This window comes from Glycine soja, chromosome 18 (assembly GCF_004193775.1).
Source record: "Glycine soja cultivar W05 chromosome 18, ASM419377v2, whole genome shotgun sequence".
NCBI lineage: Eukaryota > Viridiplantae > Streptophyta > Magnoliopsida > Fabales > Fabaceae > Glycine > Glycine soja.
In genome coordinates this window covers 36275735-36294040 of record NC_041019.1, presented here as the reverse complement: position 1 = coordinate 36294040, position 18306 = coordinate 36275735, and the positions used below count along the sequence as shown (strand labels likewise).

The 18306-nt window shown below is 33.3% G+C and overlaps 1 protein-coding gene across 1 annotated transcript; it reads left to right on the top strand.

Moving 5' to 3' along the window:
• Positions 1 to 825, top strand: LOC114397195 (F-box/kelch-repeat protein At3g23880-like). Its single transcript, XM_028359301.1, has one exon. The coding sequence runs from the start codon at positions 1 to 3 to the stop codon at positions 823 to 825; it is 825 nt and encodes a 274-aa protein (XP_028215102.1).
• Positions 826 to 18306: the final 17481 nt, after the last annotated feature.

Here is an 18306-nt window from a genome sequence, read left to right as displayed (position 1 = left end):
ATGCGATCAGAGAAGAAATCATGTTCGCCACTCCTCTGTGACGAACTCATCAACGAAATCTTGTCTCGTCTTCCCGTGAAAACTGTGATCCAATTCAAGTGTGTGTACAAGGGATGGAACTCCCTGATGTCAGATCCCTATTTCATCAAATTGCACCTTAACAAATCTGCTGCGAAGGACGATTTGGAACACCTTCAACTGATGAAAAATGCCAGCCTCGGATCCATCCCTGAAATCCACATGGAATCGTGTGATGTAAGTTCATTATTCCATTCCCTACAAATTGAAACGTTCTTGTTCAATTTCGCAAATATGCCAGGTAACCATCTGGTTGGTTCATGTAATGGGTTGCACTGTGGGGTTAGCGAAATACTAGAAGGATACCGTGCTTGTTTCTGGAACAAGGAGACAAGGGTGATATCCAGAGAATCGCCAACGCTGTCTTTTTCCCCGGGCATTGGTCGTAGAACAATGCTTGGGTTTGGCTATGATCCGTCAAGTGACAAATACAAGGTTGTAGCAATTGCATTGACTATGCTTTCACTTGACGTATCTCAAAAGACTGAGATGAAAGTTTATAGCGCGGGTGACAGTAGTTGGAGAAACCTTAAAGGTTTTCCTGTTCTTTGGACTTTACCTAAAGTTGGTGGAGTGTATCTGAGTGGAACCCTTAATTGCGTTGTTATTAAGGGAAAAGAAACCATTCATTCAGAAATCATAATTATTTCTGTTGATCTGGAGAAGGAGACTTGCAGATCACTGTTTCTTCCCGACGATTTTTGCTTTGTTGATACAAATATTGGAGTTTTTAGAGACTCGCTTTGAGTTTGGCAAGATAGCAACACCCATCTTGGCTTGTGGCAGATGAGGAAGTTTGGAGATGACAAGTCTTGGATTCAATTAATAAATTTTAGTTATTTACATCTTAATATTCGTCCTTATGAAGAAAAATCCATGATTTTACCATTGTGCATGTCTAACAACGGACACTTCTTCATGCTGAAATTCACTAGAAATGCTAATGATGAATACCAAACAATTCTGTATAACCAGGGGGATGGTAAGTCTCAAGTTTCTGTCATTCCCTCAGATAGTTTCAGAACGTTGTTGTGGCGCAACCTCAAGATTTTTACCAAAAGTTTGGTCATACCTTATTGAAATTCTACAGATGTAAGTTCTTGATTACCCTATTTAATTGGCATCATCTAATTTTTGTCTTTTCAATTATATAATGATAATCTCGAACGCTTTGTCAGATGTTTAATTCTTTCACTTAATTATGTGAGATCTAATCTATATCATGTATTAACATATATTCTTCTCTTGGGTTGTGAATTACTACTAGAAATGTAGCATCTGGTAACCAATTTATTAGCATGTAAAGAAATATTGTGGATTCTAATAAAATGTCATTTGTTAACATTTATACTATAAATTGTTACTGTTGCCTGCTTCTCTTTTATTATCACTACCATTATCAAATTAGTAAGCTGATATAGCTGTGTTGGGCATCATATTACATTCTTAGATAAAATTAGATATTAATTTCATTTATAAGAAAATTTAAGAAAAGAAGTAATGAAACCATTGCTTGTGAATTCAAGGATTCATTCATCAGCATCTCAATCTTAATCTGTGCTATCTTTGTCTGATCTCTCCGACCTATGCTCTCTCTCTCTCTCTGTCTTTCTTTGACATGTTTTCTCTCCCTCTCTTTCTCCAAATGCGAGCTTCATCAATCTCTGCGACACTAGATCTGAATATTTGTGCTATTTTTACTGTATGACTTTAGCTTTGAACGATTTCAACCTATAATCACAGGTTTTATAGTTTTTGATATATATGTCGGTTTCCATTTTGCATAGGCATTCGATCAAAGCAATCTTTTTTGCGATTTATTCTCGGTCATTCACCTCTTTCATTGCTTTGTAAGTTTTGAATCGTAATTACAGGATTTTAGTGAAATAGAAGTTAGATCATTCTACAGATCCTTGGTCATTTCATATTTCATTGATTCTTACTTCTACAATTTCATTCTACAGATCATTGGTCACAGGTTTTATACTTTCTGATATATATTTCTTGCATCGGCATGCTACATCTGTTAAACTTTGCTTAACCAACTTTCTAAGACTTTCAACTAACAAAGTTTTTTTTTTGCAGGTACGGAGACAGAAAGAATGGTACATTATACTGTAGTATTTATGTCGCTAGTTCTTTAAATTGGAATATCATCATTGAGAAACAGATACTGATGCGTTGTTGTAACTGTGACAATTATTAGCACTATGGCTAATATATTTCAGACAAAATTGACTTTATATATATGTTCAATTCAGTTGTCAATTTATCAAGTTGCAACTGTTCCTTGGAAACGATACCTGGCTATAATACACATAGTCTAAACTCTTAAGAGATTTCTGTTATAGCTGAATCCCTTCGATGCAATGTGATCTTGTTGGTCGAGTGCAACCTCGAGTTTCTTAGAGGTTGTATCAAAAACTGATACTTGACACAATGCCTCAATACCAATTAAGCTGAAATTCTCCACCGACTTTGCAGGTGGTTATACACATAGATGTATTCTTAACTCTTAAGTTTATTTAATTTTCTAATATATTAAATTTTTCTTAACTCATATTATAGACTAATTAGTATACTATCTTTTTTATTAGAGCAGTGCTACTAAATATATTGAAAAGATTGGAATTTATGTGACACCAGTACAACGCAATTATACACTAGCAACTTTCATAAAAGCATGCTGAACGAATTGGATTCAAGCCTATATATAAGAAGTTTTCTAATAAATCTCATTTGCTAAAATGATGTAAATAATAATTTCTAGTATTTTAAATCATGATCCAGTTATAGAAGCAGTTACTAGAAGGTAGATCAGTTACAATTTTCACCGGTCAGGCAAATTTTTGTTGCTGTCTGCTGAAATGGCTTCCAAAATTAGCTAAATCTGTAAAATTTCCCTTCTCAAGACAATTTGCTTGACATTATTTTCGAACCGTGATGAAGCCTTTAGTTGATCGATCCAATTGACAGATTCATTTGTCAACAAAATTTAGATGCCCCGTGAGCCCAAATAGCTGAAGACATTCAGAAATCTGAGGGAGAGAACATGGAATCTGGTCGGGGAATTCGTGGATTTTATTGGATCATTTTTGAAGCAAAAATCATCTAATTTAATCACTTTAATTTTTTAATTTATCATCTAATCGGTTTTGTTCAAAACTTTAATCCTATCTGATCCAATCCAATTTGATGCGGTTTGAATTGGATTGAATTGATTTTCTTTTTTAATCATACATTTATTTTTTATAGAAAATATTATATATTAATGTGATAAATATAATAAAAATTAATTTAAAATAATAAGTATTTTATTTATATAACTATATCGATGCATCTTAACTCAAATAGTAACTAAGAATGATCTTAAATTAAATATATATTTTAAAAAATAAATATAAGTTATATAATAATTTTATAAATATATAAGAAATAAGAATATATAATGTACAAGTTCAATTTGTATTGGATTAGTTTGCAGAATTAAATTTGAAATTCAATCCAATCCGATAAAAAAAATTCAGTTTTTCAAATTTTTTATCCACTGGGTTTTTTTGTTTATTCTGTTTTTGTTTTTTGTTTTGGGATTGATTTTTTTTTATTTTCATTTTGGATTGAATCAATTCACAAATATCCCTAGAATATGGTCAAAAGAAAAGTGATTCACACAAGGAGACCTAATCAATTAGCATTGTTATGCTTACTTGGCAGTTTCTATTACCTAACCAATACAGAACATGCCTACACTAATCCGTATGTCTTTTGTCAAGGCAAATGCACCACTAATAGAGAATTGATCATGAGGACCTTCTTTGAAAAATAGCATATCAACATCGGGATACAGAATTGATCATATGGTTCACAACGAATTTCATCAGGTTAAAGAATTTGAGAATAGCTAGACATGGGAAATTTGGAGAAAATTCTGCTAGGTCATCAGTACTTGCATGGGTATACAGACCAACTAAACCAAGGCCAAATGATTTTGGTAGGAAACCCATAGGTATCAGCAAACACTCAGGCATGATCTTTACCACAGTTTCAACCAAGTGGCTTTTTGGCAGAATTGGTACAACCTAGCCGGCCAAATTCAATTCAGGCAAGATTGATTCCACTAGTGCAGCCGAATTCAGGTCAACCAGTTTAGCTAAATTCAGTTAAGCTAGTTCAATCGATTTCAATTCAGTCAATTCAACCGAATTCGGGTCAGTTATTTCAGCTGAAGGCAGTTCAGCTAATACAGCCGAATTCAGTGCAAGCAGGACCTTCTTGGATGGTTCAGCCAATATGATTCAAGTAAGACCAACACCAATTCAGTTGTGTTATGCTCAGGCAAGTGAGGCTTTGCAAGTCCAACCAAATTTCACTCAACATGTACCGTATAGCCATTCTTGGCCCAATCAGGTTCATCCGCCACTACCAATCAATTGCTTGCTTGAATCGCTGTTTGGAGGTTTGGAGAGCGAGAACACCTGTTCACGGTACAGGCTGTTTTTGGGTTTTTTAATGTTTTTGTTTTTCATTGTATATGTTTGTGCACTTTTTGCATGTTTTGTGCTTGGCTTGATTTTGATTATTGTATGCACTGCATGTGCACTTGAAGACTCTTGTACCATTAACTGATAATAATGGAGGTATTTCTTGTGTCCTGTAATTTTCTAATATTATCAGTTCATTCACTCAGTTCTGTAAAGACTTAACTACATCTAGTAGCCATTGAAAAGAAGCCTCTAATACGCTTTGAGAACCCTAAAAGAAGGCTCTCATAACCTAATTTGCACTTTCGAAATAGTTGTTAATAACTTGTATCCACATCCTTTGAGATACTTCTTTTAGTTGAAAGCTTCTAGGCATTTTTAGAGAATCAACTTTTGATCTTTGAGGATCAGATCAGAGTCTCAGAATGTAACTTGAATAAAAAAGTTCATTGTAAACAGTTGAACCATTTGTTGCTAGAGAACTTGATTATCTTTGATTCACTGGGTTCACTCGGGCAGAGTTGGCTTTAACAATTTACAAAGTCTTCAAGCCATTATTGACAATGAAATTAATATCCGGTACATGATCATGTCTTTCAACATTTTATCAGTACAGATATTGGCTTCACTAGAAGATCTTTATATATATATATATATATATATATATATATATATATATGAAGTAGATGTGCGGACATTTTTGTAAAATCAACTTTCCTTCCTTTTTTTAGTCTCTATTTTAGTAAAATTGCATCTCATATTTAAATATATGTGCTAATTAATGACATTTAAAAATTTGTTCTCTCTTTTCACAGTTGTTTACTTTTAATCCAATTTATACGTACGTTTCAAAATAGTTGTTAATCACTCATATTCATGTCCTTGGAGTTACTTCTCTTAGTTGAAAGCTACTGGGCGGTTTTAACCTATCAACTTTTGAGCTTTGTTTCTGTGTAAAGGTGTAAAGGTGTGGAGGAGGGAAAGCATATCTCTTGGATCAAATGGAAAAAAAAATTGTCTTGAGAAAGAGAAGGGAGGACTAGGAGTAAAGGATGTTGCAATGTTCATGGAATTGCTTGCGAAATGAAAATGAGGAAAATAATTAAGGATGATCGGAGTCATGGTTTTAAATAGCGGAGAACAGCCGTAACTGCGGCCATATCAATCGCATTTTTTTCGCAATGTAAAGGTTTTCTGGCAGACCGCAACCTCAATTTAAAACCATGACGGGATTCTTTGGTGCAATGTTTTTAAATCAAAGTATGGGGGCTGAAGGGGATTGGGAAATTCAGATGTTGTGAAGAAAGGCTCCCTTTGGTGGAGAGATTTGGCAAAAGTATGAGGTGGCGAGGATCCAACTTTCAAACGTAGAATATTGGAGGCTAGGGAGTTGTAGGGTTGCTAAATTATGGCTGGACAACCGGAATGGTGATACAGTTTTTGGGCTTTGGCTGACAAGTATAGCAGGTTACTCACAAATTCTTGTAATCCGAATGCCGTGGTGGCTGAAATGGGATATTGGGTAAATAATTGGTGTCGCATATGCTTTTTCTCTGAGTTGTCTGATTCAGTTGGGAGAAAATGTTACTATTGGATGGGGCTGCAGGTACCCTCCCAAACAAACAATGTTATTTTTAGAGGGGCCAATGGGAATTGGGAAGCTGTGTTGTGTGGCCGCATGGGATCTGGCAAAACATAGAGCTTGGGCATGGATTAATGCGAAAGGGAAAGGAAGAAAATTCTCTTATTGTGAATGGGAGATGAATCCCAGGGCTTGTTTGAATTGTTTAACGTTATGATTGTTTCGATCTCTTTGTGATGGAAAGGAGATTGATTGATATGATGATACAGGACTTACGTGAATGTTGAAGGAGTTGGTAAGGGTTGGGTTTTTTGTATAGCTTGCTTATTTGCTTTACACTTAGAAATATACGCACGAAGGGTCATAGGCAGATGATGGTTGGGTTTCATGGTTAAACTGTATTTGTGCTGCAGGTATAGATACACAGTAACCATGTGAGTCCATTATTCCTTGTTGGTGCACGACCTTGCATGTATTTATGTTGTTATTCCTTATACAAGGTTCTTTATATATATATATATATATATATATATATATATATATATATATATATATATATCATGAATACACTCCAACATATGACCCCATGGTAGCTACGGCTTACCAAACCTCCCACGAGTGTTCAGAAGAAACCATTATAGATATCTTAGTGGCAGGATTTTCTGGACAACTAAAAGGATGGTGGGATAATTATCTCACTAATAAGGAGAAATCAAAAATTTACAGCGCAGTTAAGACGGATCTCAATGGAAAAGTCATTACTAATGACGATGATAAAGAGATTCCTGACGCTGTTAACACATTAATTTTTACAATAGCCCAACATTTCATTGGAGACCCATCCTTGTGGAAAGATAGGTCTGCAGAATTATTATCAAATCTTAAGTGTAAAACCTTAGTGGATTTTAGGTGGTATAGAGATACTTTCCTAACTTGGGTTTACACAAGAGAAGATAGTCAACAACCTTTTTGGAAAGAAAAATTTCTAGCCGGTCTTCCCAGATCATAAGGAGACAAGGTTAGAGATAAAATCCGTAGTCAATCTGCCAATGGAGATATTCCATATGAAAGTTTAAGCTATGGTCAATTAATTTCTTATGTCCAAAAGGTAGCCTTAAAAATTTGTCAGGATGACAAAATTCAGAGGCAATTAGCCAAAGAAAAGGCTCAAACAAAGAAAGATTTAGGTTCTTTCTGCGAACAATTTGGTCTACCGGCCTGTCCAAAGCAAAAGAAAAAACAATCCTCTAGAAAAGAAATCCATGAGAATAAACCGGTCAATACAAAGAGATTTCCAAGGAGGAGATACTCACACAAACCATCAACCAGTAAAGAAATGGAAAATCCTAAACAAAAAACAAAATAAAAAATAACGTGCTACAATTGTGGAAAACAAGGCCACATCAGCAAATATTGTAGACTAAAAAAGAAGTTAAGAAACCTTAACCTAGAACCCGCAATTGAAGAGCAAATAAACAATTTGCTTATAGAAACCTCGGAGGAAGAAACAGAAACTTCATCCTCCGTGCTTTCCAATGAAAACCTAAACCTAATCCAACAAGATGACCAACTATCATCAACAGATGATGATGATGGGCAAATCAATACTGTAACGAGAGAACAAGATCTCTTGTTTGAAGCAATCAATTCCATACCTGACCCCCAGGAAAAGAAGGTTTTTCTGGAAAAACTCAAGAAAACACTAGAGGTAAAACCTAGACAAAAGGATTTTATCACAAACAACAAATTTGATGTAAGTAACATACTCAAAAGATTAGAAAATTCTTCAACCAAACCAACGACAACCCAAGATCTCCAAACAGAGATAAACAATCTAAAAAGAGAGGTAAAAGAACTTCGTCAACAACAAGAAATTAATCAGATCATTCTTTCTCAGCTTGAAGAAGATAGTGATTCTGAGAGTGCCAACAACAGTGAGGAAAACCAACCAGAAAATTTAGAAGATGATATGTTTATGGGATTAATCAACAAGATTAAAATCCAAAAATTTTACATAAACATAAAAATAATTATTAATGATTTCGTTTTAGAAACAATGGCCCTATTTGACACAGGGGCTGATTCAAACTGCATTTTAGAAGGATTAATTCCTACAAAATTCTTTGAGAAAACCTCAGAAAAATTAAGTACAGCAAACGGCTCAAAATTAAAAATTAATTTTAAGCTATCAAATGCAATCATTGAAAACCAAGGTCTTAAGATTAACACAAACTTTCTTCTGGTAAAAAACCTTAAGAATGAAGTAATCTTAGGAACGCCCTTCATTAGAGCCCTGTTTCCCATCCAAATATCTAATGAAGGAATAACCACAAATTATTTAGGAAGAAAAATTATATTTAATTTTTCTACTAACCCAATTTCCAGAAATATAAATCTTATAGAAAATAAGATTAATCAAATTAACTTCTTAAAAGAAGAAGTATCTTTTAATAATATTCAAATACAACTGGGAAAACCCCAAGTAAAAGAAAAAATTCAATCTTTATTAAATCATATTGAATCGACCGTCTGTTCTGAATTGCCACATGCATTTTGGGACAGAAAGAAACATATTATTGATCTCCCTTATGAGAAAGACTTTAGGGAAAAACAAATTCCCACAAAAGCCAGACCAATCCAAATGAATGAAGAACTTCTTCAATACTGTCAAAAGGAAATCAAGGATTTGCTTGATAAAGGCCTAATCCGGAAAAGCAAAAGCCCATGGTCTTGTGCGGCTTTTTATGTCAATAAACAATCTGAGATTGAGCGTGGAACACCCCGCTTAGTCATAAATTACAAACCGCTAAATCATGCATTACAATAGATTAGATATCCTATTCCAAACAAAAAAGATTTGCTTAACAGATTAAATTCTGCTAAGATATTTTCAAAATTTGATATGAAATCTGGATTTTGGAAAATCCAAATCCAAGAATCAGATAGGTACAAAACAGCATTTACTGTACCTTTCGGGCAATATAAATGGAACGTGATGCCATTCGGACTGAAGAATGCCCCTTCAGAATTTCAAAAAATTATGAACGATATTTTTAATCCTTATTCAAAATTTGTCATTGTCTACATAGATGATGTTTTAATCTTTTCCCAAAACATTGACCAACATTTCAAACATCTCCAAACCTTCATACATATCATCAAACAAAATGGTTTGGCAGTCTCCAAATCAAAAATTAATCTTTTCCAAACAAGAATTCGATTCCTTGGTCACAATATATATCAAGGTACAATCAATCCAATCAAAAGGTCAATAGAGTTTGCTAGCAAATTCCCCAACCAAATCTTAGACAAAACCCAGTTACAAAGATTTCTAGGTTGTCTAAATTACGTAGGAGAATTTGTCCCCTATTTAAACAATATTGTCAAGCCATTGCATGATAGGCTGAAGAAAAATCCGCCTCCTTGATCTGACCTCCATACACAAACGGTTAAAGAAATCAAAGTCAAAGTCCAATCCATTAAATGTCTGTATCTTCCTATTCCACAGGCATTTAAAATTGTCGAAACTGATGCTTCAGACATAGGTTATGGTGGCATCCTCAAACAAAGAGTCCATGGCCAAGATCATGTCATTGCATATACATCAAAACATTGGAATCCTGCACAATTAAAATATTCAACTGTTAAAAAAGAACTTTTAGCAATTGTTTTGTGCATTTCAAAATTTCAATCGGATTTATTAAACCAAAAATTTCTAATCAGGGTTGATTGTAAATCAGCCAAAGATATTTTACAAAAAGATGTTAAAAACCTTGCCTCAAAACAAATTTTTGCAAGATGACAAGCAATTCTAAGTGTCTTTGATTTTGACATAGAATACATCAAGGGCACCTCAAACTCATTACTTGACTACCTTACCCGTGAATTCTTACAGAAAAGTGGTAATGCCTCCTAAGGCATCGGGAATCTCCCTAAGGGGAGGAAGGAGTACAGGCAAAGGAGCCAGACTGGCTCTTCCAGAGCCAACAATCAAGAAATCATCAACCTCTTCTGGGTCACCAACCCAGGCTGGGTCATCTACCCAGAAAACCAATTTAGAAGGGTCATCAACCCAGATTGCCTCAATCAAACCTGAGCCATCCACTCAGGAATCTCCCAAACCGGTAACCGTCAAACAAACATCGGCCGACTATGCATGGCCAATTGAAACCCTTTAGGCCCTTCAAGACATGGGTCTGACCAAAATTCCAAAAATAATCAAAAAATCTTGGGCAGACATTGCCTCAGAATCTAATGATGAATCTGAATCAAATTTACAAACAATGATCCAAAATGCGTCAATGACCAAAACAACCACCAATACTAAAGGAAAACTACCTTTAGCCAAAACACAAACACCACCTACCAAACAAACTAACAATTATATTTATAAAAATAAATTGTTAACTGTTTTGCAGATGGAACCTGAATTTTGGGACAAAAACCCCTTCAAGGTGACGGCCAAGGCTTTCCCACCAGGATTTCACTACAAACCAACCACCATCCTGAAGACAATAACTTTTTATGAATTGATTTTGGTAGATTCAAACTCAGTATCTATCAAACATTTCAAAGATCCAAAAGACCAAACCTTAAACACCCACTCGACAATCCAAATACTAAAAGTTCTTCAACCAAGACACTTTGGTTCGGACTTGAACTAAGGAAAGAGATTTTCAGTTCCATTTGATCCGGTAGGTTATACCTATTAGGATTACGTTGATGCTTGGACTAAGGTGTTTTGGCACCAAAATACTCGCTTCAAGCATTCATGGTTGATATATTTCAAGACCAACACAATTTACAATTTTCCCAATTGGTTTTTGCAATGGTGGGACTTCTTTGGACCAATCCCAGAGATATTCCCAGAAACGGTCCAACCAGGATTTGCCCAATTTAAGAAACAATACAATTTGCAGGAATCACGAATTCCAACAGATCTTAAATACTTTTCAAGCTATGCATTGTCATGGATATTCTCATGGCAACACGCATTTGTAAAATGGTGGACACAATTTGACTCATCCAAAGCGGATCCAGAACAAGTAAAACTCTGGTTCCAATCCCATCCAGAATTCCTCAAAGCAGCTGACCCAGAAACTTCTGTGTTTTTGAACCAAAAGTCTCATCTGACAGCATTTTTAGCAGGATCGACATCAAAGGAGGTCTTAGCTAAAAATCTGAAGGAAGTTCTACAAATGTTACAGCAGGAAGAAGAAGCTTCATCCTCAAAGAAGGAAGAAACAAGTTCTGCTGAAAAAGAAGAAGAAGATCCCTTTTACCAAAACGAAGATGATTGTTTTGGTATCTGTTTAGATTAAATTTAATTTCGGTCACAAAACCGTCTGTTTGTAATTAATGTGTAATTAATGCTGGACAATACTACCTGTCTTGTAGCCATTAAAGTCCCGGTCAAAACTACTTGTCTTGTAACAAACAGTCAAATAGTCCCGGTCAAAACTACCGGCAACTACCGGCTTAGATTTTTGGCTATATAAGGAGTCCTCAAGTATGTTGTGAGGTACCCTTTCATTTAGCCATTTTTCAGGTTTCTGAAGAGGTGCTCTGAAAAAAGATTTTTGTAAGCGCTTCTTTCTAAATTCAATAAATTTCTATTTTTCATCCTTATCTCTTCTCCCTTCACCGATCCTGTGCGGCTCTACCGCCGCTTCGGTTTCTTTGTTTATGAAAACCTGGGATTTGTAAGCCGGTCTCCAGTGTGCCCTTGATATCCGTTTTTCAAGTTTATATTTGTCTTTCATTTGTCATACTGCATTCTTACTTCCTATCTGTCCGTTTGATCTTATTCCACTGACCTCTGGTATATATATATATATATCAAATGTTAATTAGTATCCTTAGAGTATTAATTAAGGAACTAAAGGAGAAAGTTTTTCTTAAAAAATATACAAAATTATGTTATTTATGACTTTTTTTACTTTTACTATTTATATTATAAATATTTTCATTTAGTGTCCTAAGGTTAGCAAGACCATATATATATATATATATATATATATTCCTTTGGCGGATCAAAATAAATAAAAAATATTTTGAGCCTTGTGGACGAGATTCTAGAAGGTAATTTGAAGAAAAAGATCATTGTAAACAGTTGTAGCATTTGTTGCTAGAGAAATGATTATTTGGACTCACCAGGTTCACTAGAGTAGACTTGGCTTTAACTTTTTCAGACAGCTTCAAATTAATTCCATTTTTCATTATCAAATTGATATGAAGCACATGATCAAATCTTTCACAATTTTTATTATAGTACAGAGATTAGCTTCACATGAATGGATGTTCTTTTTAATATAACCAATGAGTTTTATCAGATATATGTTTCAATGTTTTAATTAAAAAAATCAACATGTCATTATTTATTAGAAAAATCTGATGACAAAATTGTGTGAAACTTATCTGATTTTTCTTCGTTTTCTTAACCCAAATCGACAAAAAATGTTAAGTGTGTGCTTTTTTTCTGCTTTTGCTATGGCTTTCCTAGTAGGTAGGCATTTATATAAGGATTTATTGCACTAAGTTTGTTAAGAAATCTGCCTTGTTTTTAGCTCTGCATCTTACGCCTGATTTATTTCCAATTTTATTACAGCTTTTATTAAACGATTAACTAAATTTATCTCTCTAGTTATATTCACTGTTCAGGAAGATGTGTTGAGAAGTACAGAATTTTGATTTAGAGTATGTTGTCACTTCGCTGAAAGCCACAGAAACATGTAATCAGAGAAACAACCACGATCGCTAAAAGAAAAGTGTAGGATTTCAAGTTATGAACCAGAGTTGTTAAATTATAGAGCAATGCATGAGGTGTTTAAAGGAAAGTGTAGGATTCCAAGTTAGGAACCTGAGGTGTTAAATTGTAACGTATTGTATTAAATACGTTTGAAAATAAGTGTGAAGTCATAGGTATTGTATAATTCATGTGCAGTGGCTGCATGTAAAAGTTTTAGGGATTGGACTTGAATCAGAAAAATGAGACCCTAATGGATTCTTCAGAGTCTAGGCCTTGAGGGTAAATACACTCGGTTTGAGTGCTCCTTTAAATCTATGTTGATCTCATATCGTTAGAGCATTCACGCTAAACAGAATAACCCTAATTGATCACCTTATGATTTCTTTTAATAAGAGTGACCTGCTTACCCATTGTGTGGTGTATTTTATTATGTACTCCTAGGTGCCCTAGTGTTATTTTTCACTGACAAGATACCACATTCAATATAGGATTGAGTCTTAGTATATATGTTGCATAACGTCTGTGTAATGATCATTGTGACTTGCTACGTGATGGTGGATAATGAATTGTGTGTGAGAGATGTTGTGTTGTACTTGAGATGTTTTGTTATGAACATGTGATTAATGTGAAGGTATAGAATATGATTTTGTGATTAAATCCTTAGGACAAGTGATGTTACACAATGATTGGTAAAATGATGTGAATTATGTTAAGTTAAGCTTGTGATATTTTTACTATATATGTGTGTGTCTTCGTTTATCTCTACCTGTTTAAAAATGTGATAATTCACTCCTCATGTGTTGTTTATGTTTGGATCATATGATGATCTTAAACCTTGTGTTTGTGAGAGCAAATGACTAGGTGAATTACTTTAAGAAACCTTGTGATGGAGGACTCCGAGACACAATATTTTGATAGGATGTAACATTGGAACAAGAGTTTTTATTTTAATTGCATGACGTATCAAACATGTCATTTTACTTTATTTGATAAACTTGAACAGTCTTGTTTTAAGTCATAAATATTTCTAAGAAATTTTATTTGGTAAGAGTGAAGCGAATGTGAACATTACCCACGTGGACTGATTTACGATTTTATTGAATAAAATTGATTTAATTAGATTCCACATTTTATATATGTTTTTTTTCATTTATATGTATGTTGGAGTAGAAGGTGTGAGAGACATCTTGTTGTTTATATTTCTAATAAATATAATAGTCATTGTTTAAAATTTATTAACAAACCTCAAGTTCTTCTAACAAACAATGTGTGGCTCCTCTTCTCTTTTTGCTCTTTTTTTTTTTTTGCTTTTTTCAGTCCCTCTTCCTACCAAAAAAAAAATATTCCAGCTGCAATTGAAGTTCAACATGATGAATTTCCCCCTCTTTTGTGGATGTCTCTTTTATAAAGTAGACAAGACAATCACACAATTTATTCAGTTTACAGAGGGAGGGAAGTTCAAGATTATCAGGGGTCACAATTGGAGACAACAATGGTTCAAAGATTCTCCACACATTCTCAATATCAAGCTCGGCATCAACGAGCATGGCCCCTGCAATGCTTTCCACCATGTCCCCAAGAGCCTGAGCAAAAAAAATGCATCGATGATATGAATTTTACAATCAGCTAAAAGTACCACAGTATAGCATTTAGCTGGTAGAAGTGTAAGTTGTTCTATGGATTGTTACCAATATACCATAAGCGGATGTTTCTAACATACATCTATAAATTTCCTATTTACTTGTGTTTATGTCAATATAAGTAGCGATGTAATTCAGAAATTAACCTTTGGAGCTTTTACTATTAATTTGGGGGAGTTCTTACTTTCCGCCAAGAGAACTAAACTCAACACTCAATTTGAACCTTCAATATATAAACAAACAAACTTAGATGGTTTTGTGTGGAATAGCAAAAGATTGTGCACGTGCACTGTTATTCCTCGGTATTCAATTCAAAATTATTGTATAAAGTATAAACCGAAGCACTGATTAAACACTGGAAAACAGATTTGGGAAGATATAGATGTGATATCACATGTGTACCATTGTAAAAATAAGCATAGAATCGTGAAAATAATGTCATATTGTCCAAATAACAATGCTAATTAACTTTTAAAAAAGGCATATGTATATTAGTTCATCCATTTAAACAGGAGCCCATGTATCTCAAACATTTTAGTAATGGTAAAACAACTCTTACTTCAATCATAATGACACTATAATACCATGCTTATTATAAGTTCTTGGAAGCCAAGCAATAACTACATTCAAATAGATGAGCCAAGAGAACAATAAGATGAATAAAAAAGAAACAAATTGAGTTTTAAGGAGCCTATTGTACTGGGTCAATGTTTTATTTTTTATAAAAGAATGAATCTGATTAAAACAGCTTTGATATCAAATGAAGGTGCAGGAAATCCATCTAAATCAAGCTAGGACAAGCTACACTAGGTCAGGTGACATGTTAAGTGATCATGTAAATTTGAAATGATATTTTAACTAACAGATGCTCACCAGAATATAATGTCACGATGAATTGTTGATCTCCTCTAGTATTAAACACACCAATGAACTTGATATCTGAAATCTGCCATTGTCTAAATCAATCTTCTTTCTTAGCAGGCTTGCTAACATTAAGGATTCTAAGTAGTACATTAACGATGGCAGTGAGTAGATTGACTTCAGTACTTATACTGCAAAATCAATTTTTATTAAAACCTCAAGTGGCATATAAGCATGGACTTGTGATTTTTTCAGAAATGGGGCTACTCATTACTCATTAAGAATAATTTCTTTTTTTTAGGTGAATGAAAAATTATTTCAAGTATAAAATTTTACGCCCATATAGAATACCTATTGATCTCTTATGATAAATAGTTTTCTGATATCAACAGACGATAAAATTAAAATGAAGAAAAATTGTGCAGACAGAAATTAAATCAATTTTTTTTACTAAAAAGGTTGAAAAGAAATGTAACACAGAAATGACAAAAACTTTAATTTTAGGATCAAGTTGATTAATCACACTAGACAAAAAAGTTAGAATTAAAGTTGAAGTTTAATTTTTAAATATTATTAGTGTAAAAAAATTATATGATTAATTAATTAGATATTTTCTTAAATGAAATTTTTTAAAATAATTATGAATAATATGAGAGATCAAGTAATATCAAGAGTTACTTTTAAAAAGTTGGTTTTCATCTTCTCCCTTCATTTTCTTATAATCAAATGATTCTAAATTTCTAATGAATAACTCACTTTTCATCTTAACCATTCATTGCGTATACAAACATGAAATTCATACATCAATAAAACTATTAAATTGCATCAAAAACTCAAATACATGCATTGCTTTTAAAAGATTACAAATACTCACAACTTTATTATTACTAAAAGTGACTTAAAATTAGAATTACTCATTTTTTGAAATTAACTATACTTTTTTCAAATTAACAATAATAAAAATTTAGATTGAATAAGTATTAGAAATAACCAAAAAAAAACTATCAATAATTTATAGTCAATGTTAAAAAAAAAATATAATAAAAAATGACAAGTTTTATATTAAACTTTTTAAGGCTCAAATTTTCTAAACAAGCCCTCCCCTCAGCTACACCATTATTTTCCTCTTGCAGATGTAATACCTAAATATAACATGCAAATCCGTCACAAATAAAAATGCACTGTACCATATCATCTGCTACTACAAAAATATAAGCATTTCATCAGGCAGAACTCCAACCCCCCCAACAATATAGGAATACAAAGCACCAGCTCCGCTGAGACTAAAAAAATAAAGTCGAAAAAGTTACTGGCTCCTTCTGTGAAAGGATTAAACAAATAAACCTTACCAAGAATAATTTCACATCTCCATCCCTCCCAATGGTTCCAACTAGTTACCTGCTTTTGCACTAAAAAAAATTGTTTCTTGATACACAAGGAATAAGATAAGGTGATATGGAACAAGTGAACGTGGTTGTTTTCTCCATCACTGATTTAAAAATATTTGCAGACACCAATGGCAGATGCATACACCAGAAATTTTGTATTCACAAAACTTTTAATTGGCTTTTGCTCATAAAAATTACTCCTATCCCAATTATCTAACAGACTAATAATACATTCACTAATCTAGTAGAACAAAAAATAAAGTGTTCCTCTGCACAAGGGCAGAGAGAACGAGACAAAAAAAAAAACAAAGGAAAATTACAAGGAAAGAAGAGACGATCCTGTACACATGCCTCTATATTCGTCTCTTACCAAAGAAAATACTCTAAAAACAGTGGTAATATACAAGACCTATGAAACGAATGAAGTAAGCAATAATGCCTACCAATACAATCTTTTGACAGGACCTACACAAAACAATGGATATCTATCTCCATATTACAAAGCCCTCATGTATGACAAGCTTCGTCTGCACAAAAACCATAACAAAGTTTAAGTATTTTTTTCATTCTGCCATGAAAAAATAGATAAATACACAGAAAAGAAAAATCAAAGGCCAGAAAGGAGGGAGAGGGAGGATATAGAAGGATTATATAATGGGAGTATCAAAAAATTGGTATTGAATAGGCTGAATGAACAAGCTGGGTTCTTCCTCAGAAAAGGGGCTCTCTAGTTCTGTTTTTTTTTTGTTTTTTTTTCTTGGATTGCAGCCTTGTAACAGATTTATACCCCTATGATACAGCTCTAATTCAGTATCAACATTACTTTAGTTTTACCATTGCAATATCAAAAGAAATATTTACATCTAAAAAATACCATGGTTATTTACATAAATACTCAGCATCATAGTTATTAATCTCGGATAGTGGTACAACAAAGGGACTGGTCATATTATAATACAAACTAAATAATTTATACTGCACATACAAAATACAAATACTCAAAAATAATATACCCAAAATTAAATAAATTCATGATAAATAAGTCCCAGTTTACACTCAGAATCACCATCAATCAAGGAGCAATAAGAATGTAGAATGAAGTCAAAATATGAAAGATGATGGTCTAATTATCAGGGTAAAAAAACAGAAAACACATTAGACAAAAATTACGAAAATGTGAACGGTTGAATATTAAGGAAGAAAATGTCTGTCCTGGTGCATGATTAGATGTGAACGGTTGAATATTAAGGAAGAAAATGTCTTTTCTTTATATTTTAATATAATATACACTTAATAAAAATATTAATTAATGCAAGATCAGTTAAAATATTTATGAATAATTATTAAATAAGAATATTTCTGCCTGAAAATACTTTCTTAATTTTGTAAAGTAATTAATATTTGCAATAATTATATATGGTCAGAAGTCGAAACAATTAATATTTGATTAAATATTAACCACCACCACCACCCAACAAAGTAACCCTAGTTGTGGCATAGACAATAATACAATAGTATTCATAACTTT

What these genes read in the sequence shown, in the direction of transcription:
- LOC114397195 (XM_028359301.1), top strand. Translation starts at nt 1, where the DNA reads ATGCGATCAGAGAAGAAATCATGTTCGCCACTCCTCTGTGACGAACTC.